Here is a 14,087-nt window from a genome sequence, read left to right as displayed (position 1 = left end):
GATAACACAGCATATCCCAAAATACAGGCCATGCACTGAAATTAATCACAGACAGGTAACTGCTGTCTTAGCTGTAACATTTTTTCTACATTGCTAAGTGAACTGGTGAGGAGCAGGTTGTTCTGCCTGAGTGTAGGCAGTGGGCACTGCTGGGGAGTAACTTGCATTTCTCGTTGTGGTCTGTCAAAGCTGGAAGCGTTACCTGGGCAGCACGAAGAACATTTGGAAATGGCCAGAGGCCCATATAAATCTAAATTGCTGTCAGTGCAGTCTCCCACTCCTTTGGGCATCTCTTGCTGAATAGCTTGCACTCAGTCTGGAGGAATTTTGAGTAGAGAGAGCTCTGTCCTGCAGTAGCTCTGTCCAGCTGCATGCAGAATGTTGATGAAAATGAGGAAGTTTAAAAAGAAATCTCATAAGGGGGATGAAAATGGGTAGTAATGTTGCTCTGATACTGCCAGAATTCCAAAAAAAAACCCAGCTCTGGCTGACTTTTAAGTCTACGCGGGTAGTAATGTTGCTCTGATACTGCCAGAATTCAAAAAAAAAAAAAAAACAGCTCTGGCTGACTTTTAAGTCTACGTAACTGCACAAATTCTGTTTCTGAGGACATATTATTATGGTGATTGCTGTTCTCTGTAACTGCTGTCCATTTACAGGCTGGGATTTTCACCTTCTTTCCCTAGCTTCAAAGTTGTTTCCTTTCAGAGTTTCTGTTTCCAAAGTTTTTGTTTATATTTAGCCTTCTATACGCAGTGCTTGTGCTGCAGGCAGAGCTGTCATTCACATCAAATGCAGGATGTATTTTATCAGCTTGTTTTTCCTCATTTTGGAAGTAGTGTTTATCCCATTCCTCTTTTTACTCTTCTGATAAAAGAACTGCACCATGGACTAGTCTGCTCTCCAGTGCTGTTTAGCAATTTTATTGGATAGATTTTGATTACACTTTGTTGTTCAACAAGGATTATTTTCTCTAGGTCATAGAACATCTATGAGTTCAAGTACCTTTATTATGTGTGCATGTCACCGCATATTCTCCTGATTGAAAGTACAATTTTATCCAACACACTTTAAAACTGACAACTTGCTGGTTTTCTCCAAGTTCTTTATTTATGAGCTTTTGTGTCAGTGGCACAAGACTTTCCCACTCCTTTAACTCCATCCAGAGGATAATTATTGCTGAGTTAATGGCAAAATCTCATGGCGAGTTACAGGCGCGGTACTTTTGAAACAACTATAAACCAAATTATGCATGATCATCAGTACTGACATTTATTCTCTTTTAAAGCAGCAGTTCTGGAAACTGTGTCAGTGGACAGGACCATTCCTGAGAGCACCTCAGTGGTGGACACTGCAGAGCTGTCCCCGTGCAGGTCCCCTTCGACGCCGCGGCACCTCCGCTACCGGCAGCCGGGAGGTGAGAGCTGTCCTGGCTCTGCCAGCCTCAAACAGAGCTTGATCACTGTGCCTGTGATCTGTGCAGGGCAGCAGAAAGCAGTAATCATGGTCAAGTAATCTGGTTTGCTTGTATTTTTCTTGTTTCTCAGGTGTTAAAAATAAAAGGGCCATTAGAATGTGAAGTGTGCCTGTTAAATTTGAGCGGCAATAATGAGGCATGGAAGCATGTTGAGACTTCAGTATGATTCAGTGTTCTGAAATAGCTCAAGCAGGATGTGCCCAAGTTCAAGACTAATATTGAATCAGTCCTGTTCTCACAGAACTCTCAAGACTCTGACATATTTTTTTCAGCTGATGAGGGGACATATTTTGGGCACCATCTGTAATCATGAGACACACAACACCCATTGTTGTCAATGGGGAGGGACTGCGTCTGTTTCTTTGTGCAACGCTGAACATTTACAGATGGTCTCACATTATTCATTCCAAAATTTGAAAAAGCTGCTCAATTGAAGAGGAAAGAGAGAGCTGGAGCTCCTCAAATAACTCTCACGTGGCTCTTTGAAATCATTAGCAGGTCTGTGAGCTGCGTCCATGAAGACTTAAAATGCTGCCAGCTCCTGCAGGCCAGGTGTCTGGGCAGGTGTTTCATACCTGGCACTAAAACTAAAGCAGAGCAGAGCCTTCTCACCTGTTGCCAGGACACTTTAGATTCAAACCAATAGTAATGTTATGTGATTGGGTACATTTGTGGTAAGAAGGCAAGATTTGGGAGCTGGAAACTGTGGGCAGTGTCATATTATTGAGTCCTAGTTAGAGACAATGTTCACAGCACTCCCTGTAGAGAAAATTTGATAAAATCTGCAAAACTCTGCTCATCCAGAGCAGTGACCAGGGAAAATGTATGAATCCAGTTATCAGAAGATGGTCAATATGCTTAATTTTCTGACATAACTTTTTGTTTAGGTTAATTTTCTATGCTATTGTTTTTTTCTTATATTCTTTTCCCCCTCCTATTTGGTTAATATCTTGTTACGCACCCTGGCAGTGTCTTAGATGTTTTTTCTATAGCAACATTAATTACAACGATATGGAAATATAAACCATAAATATGATTACGATATGTCTACTGTCTTTCACAGAAAATCACCTGACAGTCTTAATAGATACAATGCCCACAGAGTTACAAACATTACTGAAGATTCTAAGTCTTCTTGCTGGTTGATAAAAAGTTTGTAGAAGGTAATTTTTTCCTGTCCTTCCCCTTTACAGTGCAGACTGCTGACAACAGCCACTGCTCAGTGTCTCCTGCTTCTGCTTTTGCCATTGCCACAGCTGCAGCTGGGCACGGGAGCCCGCCAGGTGAGGGGGTGTGCTGTGCAGGCAGGTGACACACAGGTGCTCAGGAGGTGAATGTTCCTCAAGAACAGACCTCTGTGTTCTCATGAGTGATGTTCTTGTCTCAGCCTGGTCTAGTGGAAGGTGTCCCTGCCCATGGCAGGGCTGGAAATGGGTATTTTTAAGGCCTTTTCCAACCTTGTTGGTTGATTTCTTAATATCTTAATCTAGCCTATTATTAGAAGATTAATATTTGACATGTATGTGATCTGCTGGGCATCCCAATAAGATCTTTCTTGGTTTTTTTTTTTTCACTTACAATTTAAGATTTTATTTTTAAAATGAGGTTTTCTATGTCCAAAGGTGGTATGCAGTTTTACTTACTGTGAGTGTATACTGTATTTTACTTGGTAAGCAGTTACTGACTGAAGGTATTCAGTGCAGCATAAAATACTTGATTTAAGTTTTGAATCTGCTGCTTATCTTGCTGTGTACCCTTTGACATATAAATATCTTCCTCTAACAGGGTCCTCTCATAGGTCATGTTGCAAATAAACAACAATTTTTTTAAAGTCTACAAAATCAGTTTCCCTTTGGCTTGACAAATCTTTTGATTTGTCAGATCTTCATTTTGATTATGCGTGACAAAGCACAATCCAGCTGTAAACTCACGCTTGCCTCTTTCCCACTGGAATGTCAGGAAATTGCTTTGAAGACCCCAGTCTCAAAATGACCTATGAAAATCTGTGTAAGACAGTAAATGGTCCCTGTGGATCTCAGTGGATTTTGTATCCACTATGTGTAGAGCTCTGGTCATTAATTGGTGGGTGAGAAGACATCAGAAGAAAATAATTTCTGCATGAGCCTGGATCACTGATTCTCTTAGTCTTCTGTACTTCCCATGATGTTTAGATTACAAGACAGTGATGGTCAGTGTTAGAAACTTTATCAGAGAATCCTTTAGGCTGGAAAATCCATCCCAGATCATCAGATCCAGCCTGTCCCTATCCCCAGCCCAGGGCTCTGAGTGCCACCTCCAGGTGACACCTGGGGCCTGTCCCAGCTTCCCAGCCCCTCTACCCAGCCTGGATTGCCAGGGGTTGGTGTGACCCAAGGGCAGGGCCTGACACTTGCCCTTGTTGTCCCTCACAGCCAAGGCCATGGCCCATGGTCCAGCCTGTCTGGAGCCCTCTGCAGAGCCCTCTTTCCCTCCAGCAGATCCTCACTGCCACCCACCCGGTGTCACCCATGAACCTACTGGCAGAGCACTCGGTCCCCTGGCCCAGGATTTGAACAGGATGGCCCAGCACTGCTTCCTGGGGACACTGCTGGGGACCAGACACCAGCTGGGTCAGCACTGTCCCCACTGTCCCTGGGCCTGGCCACCAGCTGGTCCTTATCCTGCAGAGGGTAGATGTCCCTCTGCAGGCCCTGGGATGCAGCTTTTCCAGGAGATGCAGTGGGACATCCACACCTTCCCCTCATGTGACAGTTGGGTCACCTGGTCACAAGAGGAGGGCAGGTTGGACCTGCCTGCCCTACACCCCTTCTGCCTGGGTGTGGGGATTTGTGAAGGAGTTTTGAAGGAGTTAGAGCCAGGACCTCTGAGTTTTTTAGGTGATGTGGTTTATTTTCTTATCTTCTACATAGGCAGGAAGGGTGAGTTCAGCTCACATCTTTACTACATGCTTCTGAAGGTCACAAGGCATTTTAAGGATTTATTGACTAATAAAAAACTGCCAACAAGGATATTTATATTTTTGACTCAATCCTTAAATATTTCATCTTATGGACCTATGCTATAGTGTAAGCTTTCTTAGACAATCATGTTATGATACAAAAACGTACAGTGCTGCATTCTAATCTCATTGTTTACCTCTGGAACTACTTTTATTTTTTCTGTATCTTAAACTCCAAAAATCTAAACCTTCCTTTACTTAGCTTAACGTGTCCATGCTTTAAACTACAAATCCACATGTTCACTTCTAGCACCTCAGTTTGGGAGCCTTTTCCAAGGTCTCACAAATGCTGTGTTTAATTCTAAGCTTTGGCTTTCAGACCCAAAGTTCTGAGAGTTCCCTGCATTTTGGATTCCAGCAGCTGGATCTGGCTCTGTGCTTGTCCTGTATGTGCTGTGTGGTCACACTGTGTGGTCAACCTGTCACAAACTTCAGTTAAGCAATTTTTATTTGAATGATGAATATTCTCTGCCTTTGGAATCAAATTCTGCGTGACATCACTGACACAATTTGCTTTATGAATTAACCCAGTACATTCACAGATTGTTTGGGAAGCAAAGTAAGGATGGAAAATACTGGGTTTTCCCACTAGGAACTAATTCAGTTGAAAGTACTGCTTTTGCGTTGTTAAAACCACTGCTTTTCAATATTCATAATACTGAAGCATGAGAGAAAATACAGTCTTCAATTATGCAGTCATTAGAAGGAACATCAAAGCTTGGGAATGTTGAAAGGGAAAAACAACATTCCTAACGATTGTAAGTTCTTTTTTATGTGCTGTTTAAGTGAGCCCTTTATTAAAGGTCATTCTCCCAAGTAATGTAAAAAACAGAATGCTGTGCAGCAAATTTGACAAGAAAATGTGTGGTTTTGAGTCTCAGAAGATTAAGTTAGAGTTATCCAGTGTCCATCTGAAATGAGAGAAAAACTGAAGGTTACAAACCAGACTTTACACCATGGAATCACCTGTTTTGTAACTTGGTGTAATTATTCGTGGTAGAGACAGTACTAAACTTGCAGAGTCATGAAGTCCAAATTTGGCTGAACCAAATTTTGTTTATTTCCCCTGTGTGTTTTATCATGATTGTGAGATTTTTTTTAAGAGCGCCTTTCTTTTTCCCAGTGGTTCCTGGCGGTGCTTGTTTCGTAGGCTGGACATGACCAGTCAGTGAATCAGTTCTGGGAGTGAATAACGTTGGTGGGGTTTTTTGGATTTCTGCTCAGTCATTCCTTGGCTCCCCTGCTGCAGACACTGTGACGTGTGTCATCTACAACACTCCTACATGGAACATGAGTGGAGTGGCAGATGAAATCCAGCGTTGATTAATACCAAGTGATGCACACGAGGCAAAACAGTCTGAGCTCTGCACCTGAAAGGACTGAGGATAAGAACAGGTCCTTTACTGAAATGATCTGGGTGCTCAGCAGGAGCCAGAGAGGTGAAGAAAACGTCAGGAATTGTATGGAAAGGAAAGACTATTATGGTACCACAGTAGAAATGCAGAATTTGTACAAATATTGAAGGGTATGTGCTGTCCTGACTGAGGTGAGAGAGTGAGAGATGGAAAAGTTTGGGCGTTTGAAGTCAGGGATGGGGAGAGGCATGCAATTACTCCTGTGCATGTGAAGTTTTTGAGAAGAGAGAGCTGGAGAGTTGATCAGAACTTTCTGTAAAAGGCTAGATGGGTAAAAGGGAAGGGTAGCAGCAGTGGTGAAAACGGTGGTGTGGGTAAAGGGTTGGACTAAGTAATCTAAGAGGTCCTTTCCAACTCCATCAATTCTACAATTCCAAGATTTTCTGTCTTTTCTGATGTAAGATGTAGGACATCAGATGGTTTTCATGGGGCCAGGTTTCAGAATGAGCAGGAGTTTGTGGCTCTTTGTGCCATCAGTAGAAGCTCAGTGAGGTTCTGCTGAGGGACACTCCAAAGGGAACACACTCACCTGGAATGCGGAGTAGAAAGTCACCTGCAAGAAGGGATTTTTGAGGTTACCAGACTGACAAAGTAGAACAAGACCAGCAGCTGAAATCAGGTGGGCATTATGGGGGAATATTAGGAGGTAAAAGTCACCTGTGTGTCTTCTGTCCTCACTGCTCCCTGAAGTCTTCTGGCCATTTTGTGTTTTGGTGTTGTTTTTTTAAATTTTATGTGTTAGTTTATTTCGTTATTTATGTTATTTTGAGGATCTTTGGGGTTTATTTCTGGTTGTTTTAGTTTATTTTCCCAGGGTATGAGGCCTTAGTCCTTCTCCACTCCCCATCTCCCAGTTCTGGCTGGGATACACTGAGCCAAGCTGGGTAGCAGACTCACAGCAAGAGCCTTTGCTCAGATACTCTCTCAGAACCAGCCATGAAGGACATGCAGTTACCTTCTGTGGAGAGTTCTGGCCACAGCATTTCAGCATTGCTGTCCCCATGCAACGATAACTTTATAAAGTGAGGATTATGCAAAGCCCTGGACAGCTCTAATGTGATGTACATTGCCTTTACCTCTCCTTGGATAAGCACCTAGGGGAGCACTGCCTGTGGTGGTCCTGAATTGTGAATGAAACCTTTCTCTAAATCAGGATGGCTCAGGTTCTTATGCCTCAGCAGGTGCTTTTTAACTTAATGATTTTATTGCTATTATTTCCATTTATTTTACAGTTAACTGCTTTGATGATGCCAACCAAGCTGTGCTACTTTCCCTATTGTTTAATTTATCTGCTTGGTTAAATATTAATCTCTACCTATCTTAAAAATATTCTTTCTGTTCTCTTTGAGAAAACTTGCATTTTGATTGTTTATTTTAACAGCATGATAAGGATAAAAAGAAACATGCAGTGAAAGTACAGAGAGTTAAATAAGGCACCCCATGTGCACAGCTTGGGGCCTGTATGGATGATAATATTCACAGAAGGGATAAATAGAGTAGGTTCTGTCTTTTACATGTCATTTCTCGTCTGAGGGATGTGAGGGATGGCTCATGGCTTGCTGGAGCTGAAGTGCTCTGTCACCATTAATTGGCTGTTGCATACCTTATTCTTTTCCCAATTTATAAAAATAGTACAGCAGTACTAACATATTCTAATAGAGGAGTGGACTTCAGCAGTTTCTACTCCCTCTGTTTATACACCTCTGTAAAACTGGTTCTTGATTTCTGCTTCAGTCAGTGACAACATCCACACAGAAGTTCTTTAGATCTGCTCCCACGTCTGCCTTACAATATGGAAAAGTCCCTACAGAAATGTGGATGTGAGTGTTCTCATTCTACCAGGTTGCTAATCCCTTGTTTTAGCTTTGCCTTGAAGAGTCCTGGAGCAGAGCTACAGCTGCAGGCAGCCCCATCTCCTTAGGAGTGAATTCCTCCCCTCTCCAAGTCTGTCACACAGCCAGTGTCAAAACAAGCAGAGAGACTGGAAACGTGGGAGAGGAACCTCCTGCCAAAATACTCACCAATCATCTGTAGTCTTGCTGCAGAAATCCTACAGATGTTACAGCAGTTAAGCAACAGCAGTGTAATCTACACAGCACCCACACAAACCCTGGCACTACATGAAATCAATTTACATGGAGAATTATTTCTTCCACCTGTGGCTTCTGGAACTTGTGAATGTCCCTGGTTTATTTTTGTACAATTCTTTGAGACACGTTGTTGCTTTTTTTTTTTTTTTCCATTCCTTAACTTTTTATTTACATCTGTTCTGCATAGAATCAGTGCACAGTGCCAGCATTAGTAAGATATCATGCACTGATTTTTAAAGAAAAAATACCTTTTGGTGTTTATTTACCAAAATTGCTCTCCCTGCAGGCCCTCATACTTGTTAAGAGTCACAAGGTATGAAGGTGCTTTCTGTGACTTGAGGAAATGTGATTTTAAAGTATCTGAACAGTTCCGTGGATGAAGCCAGTTTAGCAAAATAATTCCATTTTCGTTAACAGTTAGTAAAGTAAGAAGTACTTGCATAAACGTAGGAAACATAGAGATTTGTTCTCTCCTGAGAATGTAGTGCAACTTGATGAAAAGGCGTTGACTCCAAAATCAGTCATTTTGTTTTGAGGTGGTTCTACTGAACATGAGCTTCAAGGAGATTGTTCTGACAAAAGCTTAAATTCAAGATCTAAACTAATCTGGAGTGTTTTTTCTTTAACATTGGTACAAGATAGGTAAAAAGAACTTTGAGAATTTTATGTCTTACTCAGCTCAGGCTGGAGGGTGAAGATCTCCCCACACGGACAGTTAATATTAGACAAGAAGCAAATACTTCCACCCAAACAAATGAGCTGTTCCCCAGTGAACACATCAGCTTTGTTTCAACAGCTCTGTCACACGATTTTAGCTGGTACATTGTATTTCCAGCATGCCTCAAAGCTGCCTTCCTCCTCCTCTTCCTCCTCCAGCCCGCCAACCACCCTACAGAGAAGGTCCCATTTCTCACCAGAACAAGGTGACATTGTGGGACAGGCTGGGAGTGGGATGGGAGCTGTGCTTGGCAGGAGGGCCTGGCTTCCTCAGCACCAGCATTTGCTTTTTAAGACACATGTGAGAGGCAGAGGGTGAAAAAGATGCAGGGAAAAAAAAGAGTCTTTGGGGGAGTATCTCTGACAAATAATGATCTTCACACAGGAAAATCTGCCCTGGGCTAGTGAGAGGGACAGATAGGTTTAATCTCTCTAATTTTAGTGATTTAAAGGAGCAATTAAAATGACAGCTTGAAGCTGCTACAAAAAAATGAATTGCATATATATGACCCCTTTCAATTAACTGACTGCACACATCTCTGTTGCTAAATTACCTTTGGCTTGAGTTACTTACCTCCTTCTCTTTTCACAGAGAAGAAACCTTAATCTAAATTGCCCTCAGTTTTAGTCTAGAAAAACTGATCTGGCTGTTGACTAGAGCATCTCTTGGCATCCTCTGATTTTGCATAGCTCTCACAGTCTGCCTGCAGAAGCAACCAGACCTTCCCAGCTGCAGCAGATTCTCACTGAAGCCAGTGCAAAACCTGCTCTGTTCATTTGCTGCAGGTGCTAAATGGAAATGGTATCATCCTTCAGAGCAATGCAGTACACCTGGGCACTCCAAAGTGCCTCCTGGTGCTGCTGCCATGTGCTCCCACTGCCTGTTCTGCCCTTTGGACAAGGCCTTCATTACAGCCTGTGGGTTCTGGAGTGATGGACCTGCCTTCATGTCACTGCCTATGGAGGAATAGAGTTCCTTTCTGAATCTAAACTTTGTAAAAAAAGGTAGCTACAGGCTACATTCCACTGATTTCTAGTGCATTACCTACATGCATAACCTGTGCATCAGTGAAAGAAGATTATACAAAGGGAACTGTGTAATCCCTTTGCATTGTAAATGTCTGATTTATTTTGAGCTGGCTATTATTGTATTCTTGATCGCTGCCTGGGGTGAAACATTGTAGGCCCTTTCAATAGTTCCTGGGATGTAGAGCTGCCAAACCTCAATTTTGGAGTAGCTGAGTGTGGTTGAAGATAAGCAGTGTGGAAATACTTTTGTGAAAGTGTCAAATTCAGTAGCCACTGGAATGAGCATGGAAAGTTCTCCTCTCTCAGAGGTGCTGTAGGAGCTTGTCAGCTGTAACATAACCCAACTGTAACAGCAACAGCAAATAGAAATGGACCTTTGTAAATTACAGCTGTGGTTTCCAGAATGACAAATCTCTAGGAAGCCATAGAAGCACTGAGGTTGAGCCAATGAGTCCTGTGAGCTCTCAGGCTGACACACTTTACCCCTGCTTGATTACTCTCACAATATTAAGGGGATGAAAATTAGCTGGAAGTAGTAATTCACGTTTCATAAAGATCCAGAGTTGGTCTTGTGTGGGTCTTTCCCATTCTGATAAATCAGGCACAGCTTGATTAAGGCTGTTTATTCTAAAACATCAGAATTGTCATGAGAAAGTTTCACGAAAGTTTTCAGGGAGAGCTGCTTGGCTTATTTTGGGTTGTGACCAGCGGAGCTGTTCTGCAGTCATTTGAACAACTTGCCAGCTCCCAGCGCGACAATATTTTTGTTTTGTTTGTTCTGGCAGAGGCACTAATTGGAGTAATGGAACGACAGAGCTCGTGCCAAGTGATGGCAGGGAGCTCAGGCCTCGTGTGTGCTGGGAGGGGACGCTGTGGCTGCTCCTGCTGCTGCCAGGTGCACTCAGCCTTCAGCTCGGTGACGTGACTTGCATGGGCAGCACAACGTGGGCAGACGCTCCCAGGGGGATCCTGCTGGCCCCCGAGGTGGAAAACTGTGTACAAACACACATGATGCTTTAAGCAGATGCAGAATTTCCTTGGCTGCCACTGTCTTGCACACACAGACACACGTATAGTTCTGCTTTCAAGGGTGTCAGCTGTCCTGTTCAGGGAGAATTTTCCTGATTCTGATCACAGGAATAATAAAGTGGCATTACATCATCACGTTTCCTGAGATGGAGATTCTGGTGCACGCAGCTGAGTTAGTATGGGATTTGGCAAAAATTAGAATTAAGCGAGGCTTGTAAGGGAAATATTTGCTTTCTTTTTTCCATTTTGAGAGGACAGGCTGAGAGAGATTTCCTTGCTGTGTTACATGAAAGGCAAACAAACAATATCTGATATGATTTCAAGCTGGATTCTACATTGTGTGGCTGGCTGGGTAATCCAGTCCTGTGCTGTGCTAAATGCCTCAGATTGCATCAGTGGCTACATGCTGACCTTTGGAAAGGTATATATTTCTTCCTGAATTTGTCTGGAAGTATCCATGTCTGAAGCAAAACTGGAAAATGTGTGTCATTTTGTAGTTGATTCTCAGTCTCAGCCACAAACATTGCTGGTTATAATAGTAATTCTGCACTCCAGTAATTTTCTGGGCTATAACATCTCAGTCCTCTACTGGGAAAGCTTTGTGGAATTTCCTTCTTCTGACTCCAGACATGAAAGAAAGCAATTTTGATGATGATTTCCCAAGTAAAGATTAAGATGAGATTTTAAGTAGTTGGTAGAAGACTGTAATTTTATCTGTTCTTCCTCAGGTCATGGTGAAACTTCAAGAGCACCTCATCTGCTGTCAGAGAGACAGGAGGCCATCAAATAATGCCCTGCTTATCAATCCTGCTTGTGTTCTGACTCTCTCAGTGCCACCCTTCTGTCAGGGATTTTACATGTTTAATTCCCAGAAAAGAAAGATATAGGATCTGTTAACCTTCCCTGGTCCTTAACACAGGACAACCAAGTCCTTTTCCTTGTCATTTTCGTGTAACTAATGGCTCTAGGCAGGAACTGGGGAAGTGAGCACTTGTTCCCTCTTGGGGACACATTTTAATGAGTTTCCCAGACCCATTTCTGCAGATTGACAGAGGTTTGAGAGGCACTGAGGCCTGCACATTGAACTTCCTTGAAGTTCCCATCTCATTTAAAAAACTCCGTGTGGGAAATGTTCGCTGAGTTACTCCACAGCTGACACTGTTCTCCACTGAAAATGGTTGTGTGACACAAAAATGTCACTTTAGCCCCGAGCAGTGTCCCTTTCTGAGGCTGCAGGGTTGTCATGAGCTGCCCAGGGGCTGTCACCAAAGCAGAGTGACCAGGCCTGATGTGGGGTCTCTGAGGGGCTGGGGTCACCAGGGGCTGTCCATGCCCTGGCAGGGGGCAAATGGGATCCCTGTTCTGGCCTGCTCATTCACAATTTTTCACAGAAAATTTTGCTTTGCAATTTTAAATAATTGGCTAAACAGTTGAATCTTGTTTGCTTAGACAATGGGTTGAAAATTAAAGTTCTGCTTCAAGTGATCCCTGCTCTGGGAATTAAGAAGTAGGAGAAAATTGTGATTTTTCCACCTCCAGTTTAGCAGAAATTTAGGATTTCCTGCTTTTACTTATGTATTTCTTCATTTGGAATTAATATCTTACTCTTTCAGAGGAGCTGGCTGCTCAGGAAATAAGTCTTTTCACTGGACATTTCCTGAATTACAGAGCTGTGAAACATTTGTTTCCTGACCTATTGGAGTAAGTCCTGAGCAGCTGCAGTGGTGTGGGGAGAGAAGTTTGGGGAGGATTTTCATGCCTTTTTTCTTTCATTTCATTCCCCCTGCGCCCAAGTGTTGCATGCGTAATTAATATTAGTTTAAGCTTCCATTATGACCCAGTCCTAAATGGTCTGAAAGCTGCTTGTGAGATGGACATGTTGTTCAGAGATTTTTTTTGGTGACTGGTGTGCATCCTGCCAGCTTTTGTTTTTCATGACAGTCAACTCTCTGTTCACAGATGGTCTGAAAAATGATACATTTGGCTCCTTGCAATTATCGCCTCCTTTCCATTTAACCTTTATTCCTATTGACATTATAAAAATATGAATAATCTCACAAACTACTTCCTTCAACTTTAGTGAATTAAAGGTAAAATTTCCAAAAGCCATTTTATGTGATTTTCTCTTTTTTATCTGTACATTGTCACTGCCTGTATTTTACCTTTTTCTTTGTGGTACTGAGCACTTTAAGCATCTGAGAGCTTCTTTTGAATAGTTCTTGAAAAGACTGTGAACATTATGCAATAAATGTCTGCTGTACTCCTCTTCATATTTGATGATAGAGCAAGTTAGAAGTGTAGATGAAGTGTCACTAAGGAAATCAAGAGTTAGGGATCATTTGAGATGCAGAAAAACATCATTTTGCTTATCTCCTCCCAGAAAGATAAGAGATATAGGAGAAGCACAGACAAATGTATAAATTAAAAAGAAATATCAGCTGCAATGTTGCCATTCTTGTCACTGTTCATAGCAGATAAATCAAATATTATTGCAGTGAAAAAAAAGTCTAAGGGCCAATGTAATTGCTAAGGGTTGCTCAGAAAGGCTCTTCTTTGTCAGTTGTTTACCATAGTTTTTTTATGTAAATCATAGAAAAAAAAAAAAAGTGCTGTCACATTGCACATTTTCCATGGTGCTCAGAAACCTGAGCGCACAATTGGCAGCCTTTGAAATTCAGGATCTTCTCCTTCCTACAGATAATCTATAAACAAAGGCGCAAGATTTGGGTGGTTTGTCTAAGGCTCCACCAGGAAAATTTGCCTTGTGAGTTTACCCGTGGATGCACAAACAAACACTTCTTGTGTGCAGAAAACGTGATTTTGAAGATGTATACAAGTGGTTTTTGTTATGACATTAACCCCTTGTTGTCTCTCTTTGCTGGTGCTGAAAGAAGAAAAGGACAGGATGTTCTCATATTGCTGATGAGTTTTAGCTTAACCAAATACTGTGCATTTTTGTATTTTACTTTAAGATGAGTTACTGGTTTTTAATAATAAATTGTGTAATTCGTACCAGCAAGCATGTTTTCATTGGTTAGCAATTTTTAAATATATTTTTTTCAAGAGGGAGATTGATGTGCTCTCCTGAGAAAATATTTCTATTAAAAAAACCCAGAAATCTCAAGAGTGTGTGCTAATTATAGTTACAGCAGCAGCCCTGTTTTTTAAGGACTTTTGAAGGACAAAGCTTCAAATTTGAATATTTCTGTGAGCTTAAAGGAATATTTTCATTCCTTGTGGTAGTCATGCTTTAAGCATATAATCTCATAGATTATAATAATTCTCAGAGCAACCATAGTGTTATTATGAGGAGATAAAATGCATTCCTGATC

General features: G+C 42.0%; 1 protein-coding gene across 1 annotated transcript in view; it reads left to right on the top strand.

The window, feature by feature from the left end:
- Window positions 1-14,087, top strand: part of RASGRF2 (Ras protein specific guanine nucleotide releasing factor 2) — a 124,130-nt gene that overhangs the window by 80,253 nt on the left and 29,790 nt on the right. Inside the window, exons 16-17 of the mRNA XM_039696351.1 lie at window positions 1,292-1,417; window positions 2,671-2,760. Coding sequence (XP_039552285.1) covers window positions 1,292-1,417; window positions 2,671-2,760 — 216 coding nt within the window. The remainder of the gene's footprint in view (window positions 1-1,291; window positions 1,418-2,670; window positions 2,761-14,087) is intronic.

This window comes from Passer montanus, unplaced genomic scaffold (assembly GCF_014805655.1).
Source record: "Passer montanus isolate IOZ18808 unplaced genomic scaffold, ASM1480565v1 scaffold97, whole genome shotgun sequence".
In the NCBI taxonomy this organism is placed as follows: domain Eukaryota; kingdom Metazoa; phylum Chordata; class Aves; order Passeriformes; family Passeridae; genus Passer; species Passer montanus.
This window is presented reverse-complemented; position numbering and strand designations above follow the sequence as displayed.